The 20,361-nt window shown below is 43.9% G+C and overlaps 4 protein-coding genes across 7 annotated transcripts; all 4 read left to right on the forward strand.

Moving 5' to 3' along the window:
* The first annotated feature begins 3,815 nt into the window (after positions 1–3,815).
* On the forward strand, positions 3,816–6,410 carry mgp (matrix Gla protein). 4 transcript variants are annotated; one of them, XM_028412998.1, is made up of 5 exons: positions 3,826–4,008; positions 5,214–5,293; positions 5,411–5,440; positions 5,617–5,719; positions 5,889–6,410. In XM_028412998.1, the coding sequence occupies exons 2-5, from the start codon at positions 5,233–5,235 to the stop codon at positions 6,043–6,045; spliced, it is 351 nt and encodes a 116-aa protein (XP_028268799.1). In that variant the 5' UTR covers positions 3,826–4,008; positions 5,214–5,232; the 3' UTR covers positions 6,046–6,410. The 4 variants fall into 4 exon arrangements, with proteins under 4 accessions (XP_028268801.1, XP_028268800.1, XP_028268799.1 ...); XM_028412997.1 differs by having other exon boundaries at positions 3,840–4,008; positions 5,217–5,293; XM_028413000.1 differs by lacking the exon at positions 5,411–5,440 and having other exon boundaries at positions 3,816–4,008.
* Positions 6,411–8,681: 2,271 nt separating this feature from the next.
* bglap (bone gamma-carboxyglutamate (gla) protein) lies at positions 8,682–9,440 on the forward strand. Its single transcript, XM_028412551.1, has 4 exons — positions 8,682–8,796; positions 8,870–8,917; positions 9,119–9,203; positions 9,296–9,440. The coding sequence occupies exons 1-4, from the start codon at positions 8,739–8,741 to the stop codon at positions 9,396–9,398; spliced, it is 294 nt and encodes a 97-aa protein (XP_028268352.1). The 5' UTR covers positions 8,682–8,738; the 3' UTR covers positions 9,399–9,440.
* A 2,877-nt stretch (positions 9,441–12,317) lies between these two features.
* LOC114439995 (pleckstrin homology domain-containing family F member 2-like) lies at positions 12,318–13,682 on the forward strand. The gene is made up of 2 exons (XM_028412213.1): positions 12,318–12,561; positions 12,687–13,682. Exons 1-2 carry the CDS (start codon positions 12,318–12,320, stop codon positions 13,313–13,315), a joined length of 873 nt encoding a protein of 290 aa, XP_028268014.1. The 3' UTR covers positions 13,316–13,682.
* Positions 13,683–15,813: 2,131 nt separating this feature from the next.
* Positions 15,814–20,278, forward strand: wbp11 (WW domain binding protein 11). The gene is made up of 12 exons (XM_028412969.1): positions 15,814–15,987; positions 16,442–16,528; positions 16,640–16,671; positions 16,753–16,846; positions 16,960–17,156; positions 17,264–17,397; positions 17,510–17,673; positions 17,810–18,034; positions 18,140–18,268; positions 18,347–18,628; positions 18,737–18,922; positions 19,141–20,278. Exons 2-12 carry the CDS (start codon positions 16,465–16,467, stop codon positions 19,818–19,820), a joined length of 2,187 nt encoding a protein of 728 aa, XP_028268770.1. The 5' UTR covers positions 15,814–15,987; positions 16,442–16,464; the 3' UTR covers positions 19,821–20,278.
* Positions 20,279–20,361: the final 83 nt, after the last annotated feature.

Here is a 20,361-nt window from a genome sequence, read left to right on the forward strand (position 1 = left end):
AACAGACCCGAGCATCTGTGCACATTTCAGGATGTATTTATTGATGATGATATGCAACATCAATAAATCTACATTAGGTTTTTTTTTACATACATATGGCAGAATTCACAACCACAGCACAGCAGGGCCATCAGAGGTGCACCATCCTGAGTAATGTCTGCCCTTCATCCAGCCTGGCCGGACTCCATCCCACGGACCGGGCGGCCAGTTTACATCACATGATGTTTTCATCGGCTCTGTCTGAGTCACCCGCTCCTTAATGTGCCCACTGTTTTCAAACAGAATCTAACAAGTGAATCACAGCGACGACCATTAAGAAAATAAGGCTTAAAATAAAACAGAAGGCAACATATTCCTTATTTTTTTTTTTGGGCTGTTGTGGAGTTGGTGTTTGTCCGTCTGGCTGGCATACACCTGCTCAGCCACTGAGTGAAACGCGAGCCTGTCCAAACAACTCGCGATGTGTGTTTTTGCAGACATTATTTGGATAGTTTACACATTTGTGGCCTCATTATGAAGAGCACGGTCATTATGTTGACTCTGCTGAAGCCAGATTCTCATTCTTTCCTTCCAGTCCTCCTCCTCCTTCCACTCCCTTCCTGGACTTAATCCACAGACATGTCCCTTGCTATCACATGGTCGGATCTGATTCAGTCATTTCACCCCTTTCTCAGGTCATACACAGATCAGAAGTTGCTCTGACACTCCTGCATCTCCTTCCACATCTGCACAGCTGCTGCTTCTTTCTTTCAGCCTCTCTTTCATTGAACTCTCTGTGCAGGTCAGCCAAGAGTCTGGCAGGGTCTGGGATTTCTGCTGAACATCCTGTTGACGTGACTGCACGCCATCCGACTTACTATGAAAAGGTGACCGGGAGTGTATGCGTGAAAAGAATGAACAGGGGCAAAACTGTTTCATTAGACCATTGTTAGGTCAACAGGAGTGTTGTTGTCCATTTGTAGCACAACTAGACACAAGCTCAGCGTGTCACTGCCCCCAGAATGAGTCTGTAAAAGGTGTAGTGCTTCATTTAGCTGTCAACAAGTTACACTCCAAATCATAAACTGTATATAAAGATGGAGGACATGACAGTTTAACAGAGGTAAGGCCCAAACACCTGGTCTACAACCAGTCCAAGGCGTACCCTGTTTTTCACCCATTGACTGCTGAGATTCACTTCACCCTGTAGTACGGTACAAAGTGGATTAGGAAAATGAAATCAATGTTCATTTTTTTATAAGTCTGTCATAAATATGTTGGTGTTAGCGTAACATCGCAGTCTGGAGCTACAGCAAAGCTGCTAGCTCGTGCCCCAAGTAGTTGGGTGTGTGGGTGGAATTCACCCACCGACCTGTCTTGCGCAGACTCTGTTCTAGGATGACGTCTTTTTCTAAGTAAGTGAATATTTTAGTTTGTACAACGGGTGGAGGTGAAACCTCATCATCCATCAATAGGTACAGTCCATGCCTCACATATATTGCTCTTTTTTCTAATGTGTCAGACAAACTAATCATTTTCATGCCTGTCAGTGGGAAATGGACACTTTTATTAATGGAGTGTGGACAAATCCCTTATCTGTTCCATAAATATTTTCTTCCCTATTAAATATTTTGGCTCAAAAAGATGGAAACATTGGGCCCGGGCTTTATGAATACTTTAATTATCCATTGAAAATCACCAGCTGAAGCACAGATGTTACCGTCCAGGTGAGGTTTGTTAGCCGCCGTGACTCCCTTCCTGTTTTTCCACCGTTTTTCCGTTTTTTCCTTTATCATTGATCTGGATCTCTGGCGCTGTTCACTGCTTACAAAAACAGGACTCTGCAACAGGACGTGCATTAATGAGAATTTCCCACAGCCAGGTATTCTGTTGCCCTGGTGAACAGGGCGTTTGTGAGAAAAGGGACTTACAGAGGAGATGTGCAGCTTGAAAACATTCAGTGGAAAAAATTAACTTTTTTTTCTTTTTCCCGTGCAGCCACCCTCTCCATCTTCCCCTCCTCTCATCTCCTCTTCCCTGTCTCTAAGTTTAGGAACACATTCAGTAAGAATCCCCCAGACATCTGCAAACATCTATGAAAACAGTTCTTCTCATTCACTTTGGTTTCCTGTCTTTGTGTCGGTGTCTGTCTGTGGAAAGTTAACCCTTAATATCTACACGCTGTTCAGAGCTAACAGAAAATGACCACATCACTGAATCAAGTCTTCAGCCGCAGCGCCAGAACACATCCAACCACATCAACATGTGCTTTCACCCTCCGTTTCCCGCCCTCTCCTCCTGCCTGAATCCCCGCCGCTCTTATCTGCCAGCCGGGTTTATCTCCATCTTAATGTTTATCTGTCTGTCTGAGTGTCGCTGATTCCTGGCAGAGACTTGTCCTCCTATTCTGGTTTGTTTACCGTTGGCAGGAGTCTGCTCTCACACAGCTATTCACAGACGTTTTCTGGCTGAGTCAGATGCGATGTGCTGTTATGTAACTCTCAGATATACAACACAGAGACGCTGTTCTCTGCGGCTGCTGAGCCTACATTAGCTTTCAGGTGTGCTGAAATCTGGCAGCATGAAGTGCAGCTTGTACAGAAATTTGAGGTCGATGCGCTGTTCAAACTACCGTAGCTCTGGTTACGTTCACACTATTGAAAAAAAATCTCAATGGATCCTGAAAGCTGAGAAATGGCTCTTTCGACACATTGCATGTGTGCCAGGGGCGGGAGTTTTGTGGAGCATAGGAGAGTTGATGTAAAATAGTTTGAGTTATGTTTTGTCTTGTTGCTGCACATTTATAGTTGTTTATAAAGAGAAATTTGATGAAAATTCAAATCCGTTTTTTACTTTTCTTGTTATTACACACTGTTCTGAGCATTTATAACATAATAATAACAAATATGTGCCAGCTTTTGAAAGTTATATTTTATCTGTCAAGAAAAACAGGTAAAATAATTAATACAAAGAACATTTTCTGACAGAAAACTCTTATGATCATAGTTAAAACCAGACTCTAGCTAGTCGGACCTTTAAAAATTTTTGTGTTTCTGGTTAATTTGTCTTCGATACATTAACTATGGCTGTTCCCTCTGGTGGTAGAAAGTGGTTTTACATGATGGTAGACCAAAGTTAGCATGCTAACTGCTAACTTAGCAGAAATCTCTGCAACACAATAGCTGTTGTTTCTACATTATGTTTAATTCCATTTAATGTTTTCATTTCTTAAGCCAATAATGTTCAATTAGTCTCATTAACCGCCTCACCGCATTTACATCTATGCCAAAAACATTTAATGCACTTTAATGCACATTTGTTTTAGTAGAGAAACTGAGGAGGAACTCAAATAATAGGACGTGTTTTGTATGATCATGACTGTGTTTTACTATATTGTCACACAACTGTCTCCTGATTTATTTGAAGGAGCCCACAAGAGGCTGTTACTAAGTAAACTATCTATGAACAGTTTATTAACGCTTTGCCTAAAATATCAAACCACGTCCTGCAGCACATGCTTTTCCATGATTTCAGAGTTATTTCAGGCCAAAAAACAAGAAGCAGGGCCCACAGTCCACGCTGTGTGTGTTTTCCTTCATATCATGCTGCCATGCTGACAAACAGCAGTGAATATTATCATGTACCTGCTATGCAGCGGGCCAGGCGTCCCTGTGCCAGCCTGCCCGCCTCTCTGTTTGCTTGTTTTTGTTCCTTCCTTGTAGCCTTTCCTTCACCTACGGTATTTTTTTTTTTTCGGTGATTGCGTGGGAGTAAGGGGAGAGAGTGAGCTAATACCCTGGTCAGATTAAATGGTGGAAAAGAGGGGCTGATACGAGAAGGGAGGAGAGAGGGCGAGGGCTGAAGGGAGGTGGGGGGAAGGAGTCAGTGGGTAGAAAATGAAGAGGTTAGGAGGAGTGGGGGGAGACGGATGAGTATAAAAGCTTTGCTGGGAGGAATTAGGAAATATTCCTCGGGAGAAAATACTGAGAGATATTTACTAAACTTCTCACTCCATAAGTGTCTCTGACGGTGAGTACCTTATAGAAGCTAATCAAGGCAGGAGAAAGGTGTGAGTAGTTTTTAAAGGTGAACTTTTCATGTTTTTATTGCTCGATGTTTGCTGTGATTTGTTTGCATATTGCTTTAACATGCAGCCTTTATAATACAGTAGGCCTGTAGTCCTCGTGTTTTTATGTAAACAGCACTTTGAAGGTTCTGGTCCTGCGTGCGAATAGCATCATGCCATCGTTGGCTTTTTCCAATGAAGTGGGCACTTTTTGCCTGAAGGGGGAAAAAAACTGTGAACCCACCAGGACCCCCACTGAGACTCAGACGGGCATAAAACTCTGTAGACACTGTTGTCAGCACCTCTCTCTCTCACACACACACACACACACACACACACACTTGTCTACCTGTCCTTGCCAGGCTTTGAAAGTTGCTTTTTGATTTTTGAGCCTCAGGCTTGCTCTGTCTGGGTCTCTGGGTTTGAGTGAAGGCAGAATTATGCCCGAAGGGTGGATGTTATGTGTGTGTGTGTGTGTGTGTGAGAGAGAGAGAGAGAGAGAGAGAGAGAGCGCGTGTCAGTGTGTGTGTTTATGTATAATGAAAGCTGCTATTGATGGTGAGAAGGAGGGCTGCTAAAACAGAATCCAGTCCAAATCCCACAAACAGAGGATGGGCATGAAAGCTTTTCTGGAGTGCAGGCATGCGAACATAACATCTGTGTGTGTGTGTGTGTGTGTGTGTGTGGGGGGGGTTCAGACATCTGCCGCTGCTGTTTGCACAGGTGTTTCACACCTTACCGTAGGTCACTTAAGCATGCAGCTGCGTGTCCTGTAAGTGTGTAGCCATGAAGAAACACTGCAGCTCTGGGAAGGATGAGCGTGCTTGGATTGCTTAGAGGCAGTTAAGACAGTGACAGCTTTTCTCCACTGTTGCCTTTACAGCTCACTGAAAAGACCCTTCAGACTGTGCAGTGTGTGGATTTATCGTGGGGTTTGTGCAGACAGCCTGCTGCACTTTGCCAGCATGTATACAGGGCAGCATATACTGGTTGTTTATAGCCTCCATGCACTCAAACCACAGGCACAGATATAGAAGCGTTGCTGCTCTTAGATGTCTGAGGTTCTCTTCTGTTTACTCAGAGTCAGCTTCTCTTCCCTCTTTTCTCTGGATTTTTCTTACTTCAGCACCAACACGTCTGTCTGAAACACTCCTCTGCTCTGTCCCAGCAGATAAACCAGCCCCAGGATGAGGAGCCTCCTTCGGGTTCTGGCACTCTGTGCTGCAGTCTCTCTCTGTGTCTGCTATGGTATCAGTGCTCTCAGACGTCCCTTTGTTTTTTTGTTTTTTTTTTTTGTTTTGCTGTCATTATAACCTGAAATATATCACGATTTATGATTAACCTGGTTCCATGTTTTTCCCGTAGAGTCTAATGAAAGCAATGAATCCGTTGAAGGTGATTAAAAGTTCTCATTCCTGGAAAAACATGCATGCAGATTCTAACAGCAGCTATATCTGCTATATGTAGTGCATTTAATCCTCATTTACACTAACCTCACGACCCTCATCAGCTGCACAGCCGGCGTGATTTAAAACAAGGTTTGTTGTCTAGTAAAAGTTTTGTGGTTGCAGATGTGTTTGTGCCTTCAAACCAAGCCAACTCCTTCATCTCACGGCCGAGAGGCAACATACATAACCGGCCCCGGGGGGTCGGCCAGAGCCTCTTCAGCTTGAGGTAGAACCGCAGACGTGCACACAGAGCACATTACACAACCTTTACCTCACACATATGTGGAACCACAGACGAAGCCTAATTAGGCCGTTAAACTCCTACATGTGCTTGAAGCATCAGGAATGCCTGATTAAGACGTAAACTTTATTTCTCCCGTGCTCCTTCTTTTCAGGCCGACAAAGTCTCCAGCAGAAAGACGTGCGGAGACCTGCGAGGACTACTCTCCCTGCCGCTTCTACGCCTATCACCACGGCTACCAGCAGGCCTTCCAGAGATACTTTGGGGCCCGAAATCAGCCCACGAGACCAGCGGTGACTCGTCGATACTAATCACAACAACCCACACATTATAATCTGTTCTTTTACTCCACATATCATATTTTTTCTATAATTTATGTAGTTGGGTTTTTATTTTTTTGGTCTCTGGCTGTGAGATAACATCACATTCTGTGGAACCTGAAGCATCCAGCGTGGTGACCGATCATTATACGCGTGTAGATCATCTGTTGTGTAATCTCAGGATGGCTTTCCGACTATTATCACACCTTCCCCAGTATTTATGAGCTCTGTGGGATGTGCTTGAATGATGTGTTTTGCTCATCCGTTTCTTACATTATCCACACTCTACTCTACAAAGGTGAGCGCCGCTGTCTGTGATTATTTCCATTGCTTTAAAAATAAAACCTAAAATCCTCTGTTTGGAGTCTTTTGTCTTATTTTCATGCCGTGTCGTTGACACATGGTTTTGTAAGAACACATCTGGGATTCGGTGTTTAAAGCACGTGGCAGATGAAAAAATGCTGGACTGCTCCAGACGAAATGGACAGTTTTACAGATACGTGTGTTTTAAAGACAACAACTGTTACTTTCAGCAGATGAAGACGTTTGATCTTGATGCCAATAGCAGCAACTTTTACCTATAGATAGATAGAAAAGTTAATTTCCAAGAGTTTAAGTCGAGGCAACTGGACTCAAGGATTGTTTTTGAACACGTTTTGCCACTCCCCCAAGTGGCTTCTTCAGTTCTGCCACTTTGGAGTGGCGAAACGTGTTCAAAAACAATCCTTGAGTCCAGTTGCCTCGATTTAAACTCGATGCTTCGATGAACTCCTCCAGGGATGATACCCCTTGTGAAGAGATTCTGAGAGAAAGCCCATTTTGGCCGTTTGCATCTACAATCAAGAGCCTTTCTTCTTGGCTCAGGACTGGTGCGGAGCCAACATTGCTGCGGATGCTGCACCAATCCACCCCCCCCCCCACTCATGCACAAGACACTGTGATACTTGAACTCCTCCCTTTGAGGGATTTATCATCCCCAACTCTGTGCAGGATTAAACCCTTTCCCGGCTTAGGACCAAACCCTCTGATTTAGAGGTGGTGACTCTCATCCCTGATGCTTCACATAGGTCTCACTGGACCACAACCTGGGCCTGATTCTGTCCATAAAATGAGCAGCCCAAACTCTCCACCTCCACCAGAAACTAGTCTGACTAAGTGCTGGCAATGCGAACCAGGCTCCCGATCCACTTGTAGAGGGACTGAATTGCCGTTTGCACTGTTTTGATTCAGATTCATGGACCCACTTTTTCACCACGCTGTAAGAACACGCTCACTCTTGGTCGACGTGATGTTTCTCAGACAATTTTAAATTCCCCAAAACCAAAACACCACAAACGTTCTAGACCTCGAACCCTCTCCATAATCGCTCACAGATCAGGATCTGTGTCACATGCTCATCTTCTTCCCCCTCTGTCTCGCTGAGGGGTCAAACAAGGACACTTTTTTCTTTTTACCGCAACCACTATCTGGTTTCATGTAATCTCCAGAGGAATCTGTGAAATGCACCGCACGTTTGTGCATCAGTGTCCCGCTGCAGGCGAGTTCAGCACACACACACACCCACACAGAGTGGACGTCAGGCCACGGTGAAGCCTAAAAAGACTGTCGCACTGGATGTTTGTCTGTGTGCGCTGCCACATGGCCACAGAAGTGCACATTTAAAGTCGTCCTGAGGTTGAATCCTTGAAGTGCGTCCCTGAAATGAGCCGAAAGGCACCAGCAATGACCCAGACGGTGAAATTACACCCCGTCTCCTACTGTCCAGTCCAGAGTCCAGGAGCTAAAGGTCCAGAGGAAAGCAGGACAGCTTCATGTCGAAAGCTGTACTTACGCCTTAGTAGAAAAGATTTGACCATTTAAAGCAGGTTTTGCAAGTTTTGTTTCTATTAAAATTAAATGACACGCTTCGCTCTTTTTTCCACTCCATTTTAAACCACCCACTTGTTGTGGTAAAAATATCTCCTCCACACAAACTGGGCCTGTTTCTAAATGTTGCTTTTTTATGTAGGAAATCACTGCGGCTTGCAATAAAGGAGAAAGCCCTTGGATTCAAATCGTGTCTCATGATGTGAGACGGTGGTTACTTCGGTTCAGTCTTACATGGTTTTCTGTTTCTCCTGCACTTGGTGACCTGAGTGTAAAACGTTTGTGGGCGCGCAGTAAAACTCTGACCTCTACAGGCCGCCAGCTGTCACTGCAGCGTCTTCAGATTTCATCAAACACTCTGTTGCTACCACTAATAAATAAAACCATGAAGCCAAGATGACCACAACGAGGAGCCAGATATTTACTTCCACTGCCGGATATCTGCGGCTCTGAGGCGCCCACATGTATTTTCACCTAAATACGCACCTTATGGAAGCCTTTTCTGTCCATCTGCAAACACATATATGTATATATTCTTATTAAAAAATATCTCTTTTTGGGTAGGTGTGTATGTCTCCCTGAGGGAGTCACCACAGAGGGATCAATAAAGTTCAGTCTAAGTCTCTAAGGTTTGGTCTAAGTGTGCAGATGTGACACATGATGCCCTAACCAATCACGTCCACCATGTCGCAGCGAGGGCCGCATCTATAAACCCAGTGTGTATTTTTATGCGTATATGTGTTGGAGACAGAGGAGAAAGAGACAGAGCTGCTCAAGTTCACACTCGCTGCAGACCGTCAAGAAAGAAGGTGAAGAAGATGAAGACCCTGGTCCTCCTGGTCCTCTGCTCCCTGGCAGTCATCAGTGCTGCATCAGGTCAGATCTATGCAGCCGAATAAGCTTACATAAAGAATGAAATCATGAATAACAGATTCTTTTTTATTGACAGATGCTGACGCCGGCCCTCAGCCTGCCAATGATGACCCCGCTCAGGAAGGTATGAAAACAATTTAACCATATCATGTGTTTATTTGGCTCCAATTTATATAAAAATACTGACTTTAAGATCACACCTTCTAAAAGTAATTTGTTTATACCTCTTCTAGCTATTATTATCCACATTTTATTGCCGATATTTGACAGCCACCTCTGAGCTCTTGTGTGTTGTACTCTAAGTTTAAATGTGTGTGCCGTGCAGGGCTGTTTGTGGAGCGGGAGCAGGCCTCCACTGTGGTGAGACAGAAAAGAGCAGCTGGACAGCTGTCGCTGACACAGCTGGAGAGGTAGTCCTGTCATTTTTATCTGGATCCCTGAAGCTGAGGTAAACACACTCTGACTGACTGACTGACCGTCTGTCTTCCTCTGTCCTCCTCAGCCTGAGAGAAGTGTGCGAGGCCAACCTGGCCTGTGAGCACATGATGGACACCAGCGGCATCATCGCCGCCTACACCGCCTACTACGGACCAATCCCCTATTAGAAGCCACAACAACTCATCACAACGTCTTTTTTGAACATTTGCATAATCCCTCTTGAGCTTTTTTTCCCCTTATGCTGTCAAGCTAAATTTCTATATAGGTAAGAGTGGAATATGATGGATTACATCCGCATGTGAAGCTGTTTTTTTTTTTTGCTTCAATAATTCTGTCAGCCTGTAGATTAGTGTGATGAAATGAAATAAAATAAACCTCTGTAAACGTTGAGTGTGATTGTTTATTGCACTGGATAAGTGACCATAACATTTTTGAAGCTGCTGTAACAGTTTTGGGCCACCAGATGTCACTGTGGGTTATATAACAACTTTTACTTATAAAACTAATACATTAATTTAAAGTGTTAAATATGTACTTTACTGTTATTACTGTAATTACTGTATTGATTGACTTTTAATCTTTCAACCTGCACAGAGCAAATCCCACATAAGTTTTATTCTTAGCAGAATACAGAGTATGTTTGTATTTATATTATACATTTATAGTTATATTTATATATTATATAATTAAGAGCTGACAGTTATATAGAAGTGAATTATTCTCCTCATATTTTTCTTTTCTTTTTTTATGTAGTTTTTTATTATTCTTAGTCTGGTTGTGTCACTGTAGTGGAAAGTCTGGTCAGACGAGTCTTAATCAATCAAACACTTGTTTCAGTGGCTGCAGGTTTATTGTTTAGGGCAAATCTGTGAGGGTGATAACAGAGATACAGGTGCACAGAACAATCACAGGTTACAGTAGATCTAACAGCTGATTAGCTTAGCTTACAGTTAGCATCGCCATCTAATCAGCATGGTTTTGTCTCTTTAAGAGTCAATATGGTTTGTTATCTTTTAAGCTAATGTTTATGTTGAAAGGTGATGAACTCATGCTAGCAGCAGATTAGCCTAATTAATCTGGCCATGATGATTGTTTATATCTTCTGCACTTTCTCCACATCTTCAGACATCCTTCCTCCTCTGCACTTTCTGTAAAGTCCTGAACCCTCCTTCCTGATCCTTCTCGGAGTTCCCCTTGACTTTGCACCACAGAGTCTGTGACAGGTTGCTGGAAACATGCTGGGCTGTGGTTACTTCCTGCATTCAGAGCTGAAACAGAGATGCTTTTTTTATATAATATAATGAATCTGCTTCAGGATTCCTCAGATAAAGGTGTGCTGTGAGTGCCAGTAAACAAAGGGAAGTTGGCAGTGAAGCAGCGTTTGTTTTTACCTCGGGCTTTTGACTCAGACGGTCTCACGATAGACGTCTGATCTCTGCTCAGCTCAGCATTCTGCTTTTATTTTAGATTTATATTATATTTCTTTCTTCCTCTATTTTTACATACACATCCATTAGGCTTTACTAGTGTTGCCACAAATGTGCATTAAAATAGATGCATTATCAATATTCTTAGATAGAGTCTTAGCTTTGATATATATTAACATAAAATGAGGATGCAGCAACATTTACAGAGGCTTAAAAAGACGCTGTTTACTTCTCAGGCCTCCCTGGCTGTGGGAGTGGGAGTGGCCGTGCCCGTCAGTGACAGCATGAGTTTCTGTGAAACTATGCAGGGACTTACCATGGTGACCTCATTTACTGCAACCAGGATCTTTAATGGATAAACTATATATAGAACTGACATGCAGGCTGCTGAAACGTTTGGTGATCATTTATTCAACGTTTTACGTTTCAGTTAAAAACCTGATAAACTAACTGCATGTATGAGCTGCGAGATCTTTGCTAACACATGTTGAAGGTGTTCTAGCTGTGTGATATTTCTGCTTAAGCTCAGTACTAGCTGTGAGAGCCCACAATCAAACTTGGACATACTTATCAGTGTGATATTATAATAATAATAAGTGGGCGGGGCATGCATTATACAGGAAGTCGACCCTACAGCTCGTTACAGACATCACAGTTCTTTTACTAGAAGACTTGATCAGAGACTAAAAATGCATTAAAGAACCATCATGTGTGCTCTGCATGACTCTCTTTAGTATGTGTGGAGACCTGGTTAATCAACAAGCTGGATTCTTGCTGCCCCCCTTTTCCCCGTGCAGGTTTAGAGTCTCCAACTGTATTTGTTTCTGTAACACAGATGATGTTACCTGTGAATGTGAGGAACAAAGAAAAGTGTTTCATCATCATTCAAAGAGGCGTGCCGCGTGTGTGAGCTGGTTTTTTCCACTTATAACATGTTGGTAGTTGCACAGTTTAGTATTTTAAATCATTATTAAAATATTCTCATTATAATTTCCTTCATTACGATGTAAGATTGAACTCTCTGCTCCCACTCTCTCCCTTAATTTAACACATTCTTCTGCTAAAAACAGCAAAAATGATTGAAGTGCCGTTCTGATCATGAATAACTCCGGGCACATTAGACACTTAGAGCTTGATTAAATCTGGCTGAGGCCTGTCTGTGTGGAATTTGCATGTTCTCCTAGTCCATGAGTGGGTTTTCTCCCACATCCTGTCCTGGGTCGATTTGTGAGAAATGTGAAATGTGTCCCATTAACTTCCATTCCCCCTGCTGTATAATGGGGACACAGTCTAGTTGCTGAAGTACATGAATATTCCAGTTATGATCAATGTTAGGATGCAACCAAATGTTTCATAAAAGAGAACATGATCACTAATGGATTAGCATGAAAACATCATTGAAACACAGAAGAGCAGTGTTCAGGTTTAAGCTCACTGTGCAGCTGCTGCCATCTTATAACCTGTTATCAATGTGAGAAGCTGTCTGAGTGGAAAACACATAAATCAGAGCAGACGGACGGATCTGAGGCCGGCCTCTTTCTGTGTTCTTTTTTCTTGCCAGACAAGTTTATCAATCATTGATTGACAGAACAGAAGCCCCGCCTCTCCACAGCTCCTTTATATAGGGCAGCATCAGATGTCAGACTTTTGTTGGACAGGATGGACAAACTAACGTTTGAGAAGGAGAACCAGGCGCGGATCCAGAGGGTGAACAGTTCATTCGGCCCGACGGTGGGGTCGTTGAACAAGCCGGGTCGCATTCTGATGGGAGAGGGCCGTCTGTTGAAACAGGGTCGCAGGAAGCCGCAGCTGAAGGCCTTCTTCCTCTTCAATGACGTCCTGGTGTACGGCAGCATCCTTCTGAACGGCCGCTGGTTCAAAAACCAGAAGATCATCCCACTAGGTGAGACACAGGTCCTGAACCAGCACGGCTCTGACAGAATGGATGCTGTGCCGAGACAGATGGTCAAACACTTTGTATCTTTCCATCATGTTGTTCTTGTTATGACGTCCTTACTGTCTTTTCAGAGGACATTGAGCTGGAGGACATGGAGGACGGTGAGACCTTCCAGCACCAGTGGCTGCTCAGGACACGCTCCAAGTCCTTCTACGTGTCCGCCTCCTCATCCATGGAGAAGCGGGCCTGGATGGACCACATCAACGAGTGCCGGTCCAACCTGCTGCAGGGTGGCAGCTGCCAGGCCAGCAACACCTTCGCCGTCTCCTGGATCCCTGACCACTGCGCCTACAAATGCATGCGCTGCCTCAGGAAGTTCAGCACCATCATCCGTCGACACCACTGCAGGATGTGCGGCTTCCTGGTCTGCAACTCCTGCTCCAAGCATAGAGCGGTGATTCCTCACATTCACCCCACCGAGCGGCAGAGGATCTGCACTCTGTGCCACAAGATGAAGGAGGAGGACGAGATGTCCCGCCTGAGGGGGAACAGCGACGGGCAGAGCTCAGAGGAGGGGGAGTGCAGTACTGAAGAGAAGGAGGAGGAGGAGGAGGATGTGGAGGTGAAAGAGTGCAGCATTAAAGAGGAGGAGGAGGAGGAGGAGGAGGAGGAGGACTACACTCCCAGCAGCTGGCTGGACACCATGTCAGGCACCTGGGGAAAAATGGGCCCCCCCATCCAGTGCATCAGTCAGAAGTAACCGCATAAAGACTGCTGCAGGCTGCCAGACACAACATGTCTGCCACCATGAAGCAAGAATCGAGAGAGAGAATCCTCCAGAAACAGAAGGACGTTTTCCTTTTTGTGCAGTTTTTACTTTTATAGAAATGTTTGATGCGATCTCGCCACAAAGCACCTTCATCTTCTCACTGTGATTTTAAACAGACGTGACTGTTTCAGCTGCTGTTTACCTGTAAATAATGCATGTTTATGAACTTCATATCTGCTCCTTTGCTGCTATTAAATGATCTGTGAACAATAAAATGCAGTAACTGTGTCTGCTGTGTGCATTAAGTCAATACCTTCCCTTCCTTCGTTACACATTCAAAGATTCAAAGCGTCTATTGTCATATGCACGGTGTAGAAACCGGTTTCCCTGTACAATGAAATTCTTACTCTGCTGCTCACACTGAATGCCATAAAGGTTAAAAAAAAAGTCAACATAGAATCATTTGCAAAAGAGCAATTTGAAGATCAAAAAGATGCAAATAAGTACACAAAATATAAACTAGCTCTATACATAGAAATGTGCATAAATGTGCATGTGTGCTACATCAGCTGTTGTGCAAATTGAGCAGAGAATGAATCATGGTGCAATTATTGGATTGGATATTAAGGTGCATAAAGAAATAAATAGATAAACAATATTGCAGTTATTGTTACTGCATGTAAACAGTCAGTGTGTAAACATGTCAGTGTGTATGTGCGGGGTACAGTCCATTGTTACAGACTCCTGTCAGCTGTTGAGGAGATTTGAGGTAGTTTCTTTTTGTTTGGTGTTTGCAGATGTTACTTTGGAAAATAAAACATTAAAATAAGCAATTATTCTTTTGACTCTTTATAACAATAATTCTTCTTTTTATTTGTACATGAACATTTAATCAGTGAGCCGGCTGCAGATCAGCCTGTTAGCATAGTTAGCACAGAAGCTACAGATCCTTATACAAACCGGTGTAAAGGCCAGCCAATGCACATGCATCATATGCATATATTACTTTGATCCATTATACCGTCCCAAATGCCCGGGAAGCGTTGACACATTCAACTTTTAAGCATACAGAGATATAAGCTTGTTGCTTTGGTGCAGTGGTAAAGCTGAGAGGGTTAAAACTGCCTTTTCTTCCTGCCAGAGACAAAACAAACAGTTTGTTCCAACTTTATTTTAACCCTTAGGTGGGTCTTCGTCTCTTTTGTCAGATAAAAAGTGACCAAACTAAATATGATATATCTTTAAATATTGCTACTAATAAATTAAAACTTAATTAAAAGTAGTTCAGTTGAACATTTTTTGGTTGTAACAGCTATATTTGATTTTTAAACGTTGACAGTAGATGGTGTTTTCCTGTGACTTGTTGCAGTCACATCCAAAAACACTTTACTTAAAACATTTAGCATTGTTTTATGTTTGTTTTACAGCATGTGTTGTTATTATATTATATATTTAAGCACTTACACATAAACGTTTGTGTGAGACAGTGACAGTGGTGACGTTTGTATGACGTTTGTCAGTAATCTCTCAGAATATCAACACTTTGCTGACAGTGAGCCAGAGCTTTTCATGTCAAGCAGCAAAACACGTCCATAATGACGCATTAAACTTTGACTGATGCTTGTGTTTTTGGTTATTGCAGAGTTATCTAACCAGTGTTACTATTAATAAATGGTAACTGTAATGATATCCTGAAGAGCGGGGGAATCTTTCTTTGTGTGGTGTGTGTAACCTGTCTGTCTGCTCCACCTGGAACGAGGAAATGTTGTTGATGCAGGGAGGCTTGCACAAAGCATTGCTCAGAAATTAATCTTCCTCTCCTTGGTTGGTGGGTTGTTGTTTATTTAAATTATTGTTTAGTTTGTTTACGAAGTTCAGTTAACTTTTATTTAGGGTTACAAATGCCAATTCTGTATGTCTCCTGTTACTTTAAAACACAACGAAGGATCATAAAATTAAAAAAAACATAAGAATCAAGAAGTCAGATGTGTTTATCTTATTTGGATGGGTACATGTGGATAAACAGTAAAGCATACATGTATTCTGATGGAGTATGCACTGACAGCTGCTGGGATTCAGCTGAGAAAAAAAAACAAAACAAAAAAAAGCACATCTGACGTTAAAATGGCGCCATCTGTTGGTAAAGCATGAGTACTGCTCAGAGTGATACTCAGATGTCTCCCAGTAGAAGCAGGTCTGCAGATTCCTGCAGACTGTTTCTGAAAACACTGTCTGACGACATTATGGCAAAAAATAAATAAATAAACCGAAGTGCATCTCCACTTGCAGATTCAGACGTGTAAAAAAACTCTATCACTATATAATTACATATAATATGTTACAAATAAAACAATAAGATAATAGCAATGCTCATATACATGTATAAACAGTAAATAAATAAAGTAAAAACAGTTTTTTTTCATGTTTTTCGGGCGTCCTCACACACCACTGGCTCGCTTTGATGACGTCAAACTTGTCTTTCCGCTTTTGGCTCGCGGTTGAGTAAACATGGCGTCCGGCTAACGTAGCTGTTGTATACATTCAGTCTGGAGACCGTGGATTTTAGCTGTCGGAACTCGCAAACAATCAACTCTACGCTCCTCTGTGCACGCAGAGCTGTGTGTACGAGGCGCTGCGCTTTACGTGGATTTCTTGAATAAAAGGTAAAGTCAGTTTTGCCTTCAGCGCTGCTGTCGGTGCTAACGCGGGCCTAGCTACAAGTGCAAGCTAACGCTGACAGCTAACAGGCTACATGATTCAACTTTGCAGTGTGTCGTAGGGGATTTATTAGAGCTTCTGGTGACCACGTAAACATCCAAGAACATGAATTGTTAATTGGACTATTTTAGTAGAACTCGCTTGTGAACAGCGTTGCTACCTGTTAGCTAATGGCTAACTGTTACGCTCACTGTGGCATGCATTAGTGCAGCCTTATAGTTACTGATGAATACATTGATCGACATACTCGTTCAGCATTAGCATCGTGTTAACATCATGGAACCTGCTTAACTCCCAGTTTATCTGCTACTTTACATATTAATGAACTGTCTAAAGTCTTTATGCACTATATACATGGTAGATTTCATGTAAACAGTGGCTGTGATTTCTACTTTGCAGGTTGGAGGAGACACACCGCAACCATGGGGCGACGTTCAACCTCCTCCACCAAGAGTGGGAAGTTCATGAATCCCACAGATCAGGCCAGTAAGTACCAACAAGCAAAGCTGCATCCTGCTGCTGTCGATCACCTGAAGAATTACCAATACATGATGGTGGTATTTAAATACTGTAATCAGTGTGTGATTTGCTTTTTAGGAAAGGAGGCCAGGAAAAGGGAGCTGAAAAAGGTACTCGTGGTGTTTGAATCTACTGTTTAATAGCAAACACAACCATTTCTTTCTAACATTTTTCTTCATTTGTTTCACTAGAACAAGAAGCAGAGGATGATGGTGAGAGCGGCAGTACTGAAGATGAAAGATCCCAGACAGATCATCAGAGACATGGAGAAGCTGGATGAGATGGGTGAGGACAACAATTTACATATCTACAATAATTTCATTATATTTCCAGTACTTGTTTGTATTTAAGCCTCTTTTATTTTTTAAATAAAGTAATAATTTATGTTTTCTGAATAGAGTTTAACCCCGTCCAGCAGCCTTTGCTGAATGAGAAGGTGTTGAGAGATAAAAGGAAGAAGTTACGAGAGACATTTGAGCGCATCGTCCGGCTGTACGAGAGAGAAAACCCCGAGACCTACAAGGAGCTACGCAAGCTTGAATTGGACTACGAGACCAAACGAGGGCAGCTGGCTCTTTATTTCGACTCAGTGAAGGTGTGTGTTTTGGACTGAGGCAGCAACATGAATTTAAGTGTGTAGCATTCATATTTTAATCATGTTTCATGTTTTAACCCTGTCATGTCTGTCTGTTTACTCTCCAGAATGCAGAGTCAGTGGAGGTTGACAGCATCCCTCTACCAGACATGCCTCACGCCCCATCTAATATTCACATCCAGGACATCCCATTACCAGGGGCTCAGCCTCCTTCCATCCTAAAGAAGACCTCCACCTTTGGGTAGGTTAACTAACTTGTTGCATATTACAGGTCTCTGCAGTTAAACTGATGAATATTGCTGCAGTGTGTGACTGTGTCCCTTTAGTTGATTCTGTTTTTATGTGTCTCCCAGGAAAGGACCTCTCTCATCAACTGGGCCAGTGTTGGCAACAGTACCAGGTGTCCCACGATTACCTCCAGGAAAGAAGCCCCCTGGCCCCCCACCTGGGCCACCGCCGCCGCAGGTCCTGGCCCTGTATGGCATTCCCTCTCGACGAGCTTATGGCACAGACTTAGGTAACAGGCAGATTAGTTTACTATGTCCCTACAGAGAGGGCTGCATCCACACAAGCTTACTCTCTGAAGGCAGACTAGACTACTATTATCCCATCAGGTGGTGATGTCACATTTCTTCTTTTTTCCCTCGGTGCAGAGCCTTCCATTCCTGGTTTAGATAAGGATTTTGGGATGGACGCAGGGAGAGATCGAGACAGTGGTAGTGATAGTGACAGAGATCGGGATGACATGGACAATGACAGTGACTCCCGGGAGGACAGTGAAGAAGAGAGGGATGAAGGAGACGCTGACCAGAGAATGCACATGGACAGGCAGGATGATGAGCGGGATAGAGAGGATGACAGAAATGATAGACACGCTGGTGAGTGTTTCGGAGGAGCTTCGACATATTTTGGTACACACACTCACTTAATTTGTGCTCTTACATTTATATACTCATAAATGTGTTCACGATTGATTACTTTAGGTCGAAGTGTACGTTTTGCGGACATGCCTCCAGAAGCAGCCCTTGATGGGAAGAGGAAGAAGAAGAAGAGGTTGGTGAAGAAGACCAAGGCCATCACACCTCTGCAGGCCATGATGTTAAGGATGGCAGGTACTGTAGTGTCACAGCTACTCGTAAGACTGCTCGTAAAATGATGTTTGTCTTGATGGGTTATTTTGTTGTTTTTAGGTCAGTCAGTCCCTGAAGATGAGGAAGAAGAGGAGGTAGAAGAAGAATACACAGATGAATCAGACAACTCTGACATTGAGGACAGGGGACCACCTGGGGACAGCCAACCCCACCTCATGCCTAATCCGCGTCTGCCTCCTCCTGCTGGGCCTGTGGGACAGCAAGGGCCTCCACACTTACAAGGTCCACCGATGACAGGGCCTCCACCACTGGGTCCACCGCCAGCTCCTCCAATGAGACCTCCCGGTCCTCCCTCTGGTCCACCTCCTGGCCCCCCACCAGGTCAGCTACATATATTAATTTCAGCCATGTAGTGGTTACCAGAATAATCTGATGAATGTAAACATGGATATTATGGATTATTTAGAGGATTTATTCTGTTACCTTTAGGCGCTCCTCCATTCTTAAGACCCCCTGGTATGCCTGGAGGAATGAGGGGTCCAATGCCTCGTCTTCTGCCTCCTGGACCTCCACCTGGTCGACCTCCTGGTCCTCCACCAGGCCCCCCTCCTGGCCTCCCACCTGGCCCACCACCTCGTGGACCCCCTCCCAGACTACCACCCCCAGCACCACCAGGTAGGCATATGTGTTTACAAATGGTATGGTGGGCGTTCATGGATGTGAGTGCATGAACACATGCTGGCTGAAAAATGTTTATTTTAAATGTCATTGCCGCTCAGCAGCAGTAAAAGTAATTGTCTATACATCATTAAGTAAATGTAAGCAAACTTCATGTTTCATATAGTGGATTGGAATGTGCATACATGTCTCATTTCTCTTGTGACTCCTCACAGGTATGCCACCTCCTCCCCCAAGAGCAGGAGGCCCTCCACGTCCTCTTGCTCCACCGCTCGCCCTCTTTCCTCCACCTCTCAACTCCAACGTGCTCAGTGCTCCTCCTAACATCGTCCAACGGCAAAAAGGCCCCGGATCTGGCCCGGATGGCCCACAGAACGCAATGCCGCCCCCTGCCATGCCCATGCGTCCCGGTGTCATGCAGATGCCCCCTCCACCTGGGACAGCTGCTGCCGGCGGTAATCCTGGCAACCCTGCTGGCCATCACCACGCCACCATCGAAAAACGCGCCAACATCACCTCTGTGGCAGCTGCTGGAGGCAGCATGGCAGCAGGAGCCGGCTCCGGCGGGGCCACCATCTCTGCCAAACCTCAAATTATCAATCCCAAGGCGGAGGTCACACGCTTTGTGCCCACTGCGCTGAGGGTGCGTAGGGACAAGAGTGGGGCAATGCCGGGGGCAGCACCAGGACCCATGGAGAAAGCAGGAGGTGGTGTTGGAGGAAGAAGGGGGGATGATGGTTTGGGAGGAGGCCAGTGGCAGAAACAGCAGTCTGCAGCAGCCCAAGCAATGGGGCTGGCTAACCCAGGCCAGATCAGTGCTGTGCCTCAGCCCAGCATGAAGACTAAAGACCAGGTGTATGAAGCCTTTATGAGGGAGATGGAGGGACTCCTCTGAGACTGAAATGAACATGGAGTTTTATGTGTGTTTTCTGTGCGGAGTTATAGAGGTAGCCGTTTTTAGGTCTTACAAGCTCGATCCTTTTCGCTGCTACACTCTCAGCACCCACCTTCATCTGATCTGGGTCAGTATTTAACATAAAACTCTGACCATGTAAAATGGAAACCTTTAGTGCGGTTGTTACTTCACAGGGCAATACATAAACACTATGATCTGCACAGAAGAGATTTTGTCCTCCAGTGTTTTTTTTTTGTTTTTTACTCTATGCCCATGTTTTTCTTTCAGCCAGCTGTTTGTCATTTGACCATAAAAAGCATTTCGTTTTTAATTTTATGACTGTTTATTTTTATTGGTGATCCCTAAACATCAAAACAAAGGTGTCGAATGATTATCAACCAGTGACAGAATATTCGTGTGATTGTTTGATCTGCAGCTGAATAAATACGTCAAAACAATTTTATTCATTTGTTTTAGTGTGGTATCAGAGGATAAAGTGTAAAAGGCATGTTATTTTAATCTCAGCACTGGCCATATAGAA

Source organism: Parambassis ranga, chromosome 8 (genome assembly GCF_900634625.1).
Source record: "Parambassis ranga chromosome 8, fParRan2.1, whole genome shotgun sequence".
Taxonomy (NCBI): Eukaryota; Metazoa; Chordata; class Actinopteri; family Ambassidae; genus Parambassis; species Parambassis ranga.

Coding starts and splice junctions, on each gene's coding strand:
- wbp11 (XM_028412969.1), top strand. CDS start 16,465: ATGGGGCGACGTTCAACCTCCTCCACCAAGAGTGGGAAGTTCATGAAT. Junction 18,035..18,139: donor CAGAAATGATAGACACGCTG/GTGAGTGTTTCG, acceptor TGATTACTTTAG/GTCGAAGTGTACGTTTTGCG. Junction 18,923..19,140: donor ACCACCCCCAGCACCACCAG/GTAGGCATATGT, acceptor GACTCCTCACAG/GTATGCCACCTCCTCCCCCA.
- bglap (XM_028412551.1), top strand. CDS start 8,739: ATGAAGACCCTGGTCCTCCTGGTCCTCTGCTCCCTGGCAGTCATCAGT. Junction 8,797..8,869: donor AGTCATCAGTGCTGCATCAG/GTCAGATCTATG, acceptor TTTTATTGACAG/ATGCTGACGCCGGCCCTCAG. Junction 8,918..9,118: donor TGATGACCCCGCTCAGGAAG/GTATGAAAACAA, acceptor TGTGCCGTGCAG/GGCTGTTTGTGGAGCGGGAG.
- LOC114439995 (XM_028412213.1), top strand. CDS start 12,318: ATGGACAAACTAACGTTTGAGAAGGAGAACCAGGCGCGGATCCAGAGG. Junction 12,562..12,686: donor CCAGAAGATCATCCCACTAG/GTGAGACACAGG, acceptor CTGTCTTTTCAG/AGGACATTGAGCTGGAGGAC.
- mgp (XM_028412998.1), top strand. CDS start 5,233: ATGAGGAGCCTCCTTCGGGTTCTGGCACTCTGTGCTGCAGTCTCTCTC. Junction 5,294..5,410: donor CTCTCTCTGTGTCTGCTATG/GTATCAGTGCTC, acceptor TTTTTCCCGTAG/AGTCTAATGAAAGCAATGAA. Junction 5,720..5,888: donor CAGAGCCTCTTCAGCTTGAG/GTAGAACCGCAG, acceptor CCTTCTTTTCAG/GCCGACAAAGTCTCCAGCAG.